The sequence below is a fragment of the Diachasma alloeum genome, unplaced genomic scaffold, assembly GCF_001412515.2.
Source record: "Diachasma alloeum isolate Michigan unplaced genomic scaffold, Dall2.0 Dall_scaffold_00415, whole genome shotgun sequence".
NCBI lineage: Eukaryota > Metazoa > Arthropoda > Insecta > Hymenoptera > Braconidae > Diachasma > Diachasma alloeum.
The window spans coordinates 150632-155474 of NW_021680554.1; the positions used below are offsets into that span (position 1 = coordinate 150632).

General features: G+C 44.6%; 1 protein-coding gene across 1 annotated transcript; it reads left to right on the plus strand.

The window, feature by feature from the left end:
- Window positions 1-787: 787 nt before the first annotated feature.
- LOC107042095 lies at window positions 788-4261 on the plus strand. The gene is made up of 4 exons (XM_015262976.1): window positions 788-2662; window positions 2871-3122; window positions 3281-3569; window positions 3861-4261. Exons 1-4 carry the CDS (start codon window positions 788-790, stop codon window positions 4259-4261), a joined length of 2817 nt encoding a protein of 938 aa, XP_015118462.1.
- The last annotated feature ends 582 nt before the right edge of the window (window positions 4262-4843 follow it).

Genomic DNA, 4843 nt, shown 5'->3' on the forward strand with positions numbered 1-4843 from the left:
GGAGTGTCATCACCTTTACAAATGTCCGACATTCAACGGACTTAGGGTTCAAGATCGTTGGAATCTTGTGAGGAAGGTGAAGGCCTGTCATAATTGTCTTTGGGTTCACCAATTTCCTTGCAAGAGCGACAAGCGTTGCAAAAAATGCAGTCGCAATCATCACACACTGTTGCACAACGAGAAGGGATCGCAACAGTCCAAACCCAAGGACGCAGCAACTCCCACTTCAGGCAGCAGTCAACAATGACTAGCGCGTCCATCATGCAAGACTGGAGCCTTCCCGTCAGACTCGCAATTGATGACCACAGCAGTCATCAAGGTTCGAGACAATCGAGGGAATCCTGTCATGGCACGTGCACTATTAGATTCTTGTTCCACAGTGAATTTAATCACAGAACAATTCGCGAAATCACTTCAATTATCCACAACTAGTTGTTCTATTAACATTGGAGCAGTTGACGGTCTGTGCACTGTTTCGAAGAATTATGTTCAATTAGTTCTTTATTCAAATTACAATAGCTTCAAACAACGATTGAATTTTTTACTAGTGCCAAACATTGCCGATGCAGTGCCTAATGACACGTTCCCTCGAAATCAATTCAGCATCCCTAAGAATGTTCAACTCGCTGATCCTCAGTTTCATCTACCAAGGTCAATCGACCTTTTGTTAGCATCCAACACCACATTGTCGGTTTTATCCATTGGTCAGATTAAACTCTGCCATAAAGATTCTGCCATCGTCTTACAGAAAACTCGTTTGGGTTGGATCGTCGCCGGAGGGTCTGAGATGTTGACTTCTTCAACAACCACTCCGTGCAATGTCGTCAAATTGGACAAACTAATTGAGCGTTTCTGGTATGTTGAAGACTTTGATCATGAACCCGTTCGATCTCGTGATGAAATTTCTTGCGAACAACATTATGTTACACATACCAAATGTGATGTTAGTGGAAGATACATAATTCGACTTCCATTCAGAGATTCCAAATTGAATCTAGGTGAATCTCGTAGGCAGCCCCTCAAACGCTTTTCTTCGTTAGACCGAAAACTTTCATCGAATCCTCCACTGAAATCCGAGTACATCAGAGTGATGGAGGAGTACATTTCTCTTGGCCATATGACTCTTTGTGATGAAACTGAAGGTGGGTATTATCTTCCTCACCATGCTGTCATCAAGGACTCCAGTGAGACCACCAAGGTTCGTGTAGTGTTTGACGCTTCAGCCAAAACTTCTACGGGCATTTCGCTCAATGACACCCTCCTGGTTGGTCCCACTATCCAAAATACCATATTTGAACAAGTTCTTCGATTTCGCACTCATCGCTATGTCATCACGGCGGACATTGAGAAAATGTATCGTCAAATCCTGGTTCATCCAGATGATCGACAGTTCCAAAAGGTTTTATGGCCCTATCAGGGGAATCTTCGAACTTTTCAACTCAACACTGTGACTTTTGGTACAGCCGCCGCTCCATTTCTAGCAGTTCGTACTATTCAGCAACTTGCCCGTGATGAAGCACACGATTTTCCACGTGCCAGTAAACTTCTCCTTCGTGACTTTTATGTCGATGATTTCATTTCCGGGGCCGATTCTTTGGATGAACTATTAACTATCCGTGATGAGATGATTGCTTTATTATCACGCGGTGGTTTCATCATTCGTCAATGGTCGTCTAATCATCGTTCAGCTTTGAACACCTTCGATAAAAAATTCTTCGATTTAGACTGTTTGATCAAAAATGATCCAGTCCAGAAAACCTTGGGAATCATATGGGATGCCCAGAATGATCTGTTGCGGTACACTTTGAATCAAGTTGATACTAACGTCGCTGCAACAAAACGTAAACTCCTCTCTGAATTGTCGAAAATCTTTGATCCATTAGGGTTATTAGGTCCCGTAACATTATTCGCTAAAGTCTTAATTCAAGACTGCTGGAAGGCTAAGATCACTTGGGATGAGTCTCTTCCTCAAGACATTCACACCAAGTGGACATCATTAGCACTTCAACTACCAAGGTTGCAAGAAATCTCATTTCCTCGACAAATTCTGATCCTTAATCATTCTCGAGTCGAAATCCATGGATTTTGTGATGCCTCCATTCATGGATATGGGGCGTGTCTGTATATCAAATCTAGCAATCCACTAGGTGATGTATCAATCAAACTAGTCTGCAGTAAATTGCGAGTAGCACCCTTGAGTGGACTTACCATTCCTCGATTGGAACTCTGCGCAGCTACCATCCTCAAAAGATTATATCTTGAAACTAAGGCTCAGTTGGACTTCTCCATTGATCAGGTTTATTTGTGGTCTGATTCCACTATCGTTCTTTGCTGGCTCAAGGAAGCCCCTCATCTTTTAAGAACTTTCGAGTCAAACAGGGTTGCAGACATTCAAGAGTTAGGAAATCAAGTTAGCTGGAGACATGTCCGATCTGAGGACAATCCAGCTGACGCATTGTCTCGAGGACAACTTCCATCCGATTTCGTCAAAAATTCTCTCTGGACCTCAAGTCCTAGATGGTTGATTCTCGACCAATCCCAATGGCCACAGTTGATCGAACCTTCGGTTACTCAAGTGCCTGGACTAAAAAAGAGCATCTGCCTGCTCACTAACATTTCATCTGAATCCATTTACACTCGTTTCTCGAACTTCGAACGATTGGTGAGAGTTGTTGCTCGCATCTTGCGTTGGAAGAGTTCACAAGCTCCTCGGAATCGTCTACTCTCGGTGGAGGAAATCCACGAAGCCGAATATCGCATCGTCTTGATGGTTCAGCACGAACGATTCTNGTTCACAAGCTCCTTGGAATCGTCTACTCTCGGTGGAGGAAATCCACGAAGCCGAATATCGCATCGTCTTGATGGTTCAGCACGAACGATTCTCCATCGAACTCCGAAGGCTTTCGACGACACAGTCTTCGGAGGGTCCAGTCCGTTCATATTTGAAGGGAACTCCCTTTGATCAATTACATCCATTCGTGGATGACAAGGGAATCCTTCGTGTGGGGGGACGTCTCAAGAGGTCGGAACTTTCCTACAATCAAAAACATCCCATTTTGCTGCCTAGTAAACATCCTGTTACGGATATGATCATTCGACAGGTTCATCAGTCAAATCTCCATGTAGGAATCCAAAGTACTCTTCAGGCCATTCGAACAAAATTCTGGATTTTNTAGGAATCCAAAGTACTCTTCACGCCATTCGAACAAAATTCTGGATTTTAAACGGCAAGGATCAAATTAGGACACTTGTCCGTCAATGTGTTGAATGCATCCGCCAGAAACCAAAGTTGGTTCACGCTCAGATGGCTGATTTGCCTAGAGCTAGAGTCAACGAAGCACCAGCTTTCTCGCGCACAGGTGTCGATTTCTTTGGACCAATTCTCATCAAGGAGAAGAAGGATCGCAACCGATCCTTCCTCAAGGCCTACGGTTGTGTGTTCGTTTGCATGGTTTCAAAGGCCGTACATATCGAGCTTGCCACTGATCTTTCCACAGAAGGTTTTTTATCAGCATTTCAAAGATTTGTCAGTCGCAGAGGAGTTCCTGAATATGTCGATTCTGACAATGGTACAAATTTCGTTGGAGCGAACAGAGAGCTCAGCGAAATTTACGATCTGATTTCCACCCCTGATTTCAAAGAGGTAGTAGGAAACTATGCTTTGTCCAAGCGCATTGAGTGGCACTTCAGTCCGCCACTGTCTCCTCATTTTGGAGGGATTTGGGAAGCGGCTATAAAGAGTTTCAAACATCATTGAAAGCGGGTTTTAAGGGATCACAAGCTCACTTATGAGCAACTTAACACTCTTCTTATCGAGATCGAAGCAATCTTAAATTCGCGACCTTTGTGTACTCTTTCAGCCGATCCCAATGATCCCTTAGCCATAACTCCAGCTCACCTATTGATAGGTAGACCATTCAACGCGCTGCCCGATAAATCGTTTATTTCAGTTCCAGATAATCGTTTGTCTAGGTACAATTTCATCACTAAGGCCAAACAAGATTTCTGGAACAAGTGGCACAAAGAATATCTCCACGAATTGCAAACTCGTCATAAATGGCATGACTCAACTGCGGAACTCAAACTAGGCTCAGTGGTCCTCCTCATGGATGATCTCGTCACCTGTGCACGATGGCCACTGGGAGTGATCGTAGAAGTCTTCCCTGGGAGTGACGGCATCGTTCGAGTCGCATCAGTCAAAACTGCTGGCGGCATCTACAAACAGAACATCACTCGCCTATGTCTCTTGCCTGTAACTTAGTTGTAATCTAGCGTATCAAGAATTGTAAATATGCGAACTTATTCGACCTGCTCTATAACATTATATTCTAATAACATTTCGCAGCTTTCGCCGGGAGTATGTTACATTGTAACACCTGCGAAGGTCTGCTGCCGCGTTCACATGCTGGCGACAAGCGGCGGCGGCACGTTCCGGGCGCCGTTGTCGCTGGTATGTGCCCGCGCTGACGGTTATAGGTAGGCGGCAAATGGTGGCAGCACCTTCTCGCTCGACAGGGGGACGCACGCCGACGGACGCTATGGCGTCAGTTAGTTAACACCGACACTGAAACATGTATCGAGCTCTAACAAAATCTTAAATCTTATCGAGTCATCATGACTTTAAACAAACGAACCCAATGGGTTCAACAAATTAAACTAACTAACAACGAACTAGTGCACTAGTGAAACGAATTTTACTAGCAAGTGGCTATAAAATTAAGGATCGAACGAACGATTAACCAACGGCACGAAATCACACGATTTCGTGCCTCCACATGGCAGACAGCCACGCTTCCAAGGACGCAACGAACGATTGCGCCAATCAACCCCCAAATTCGCCTGC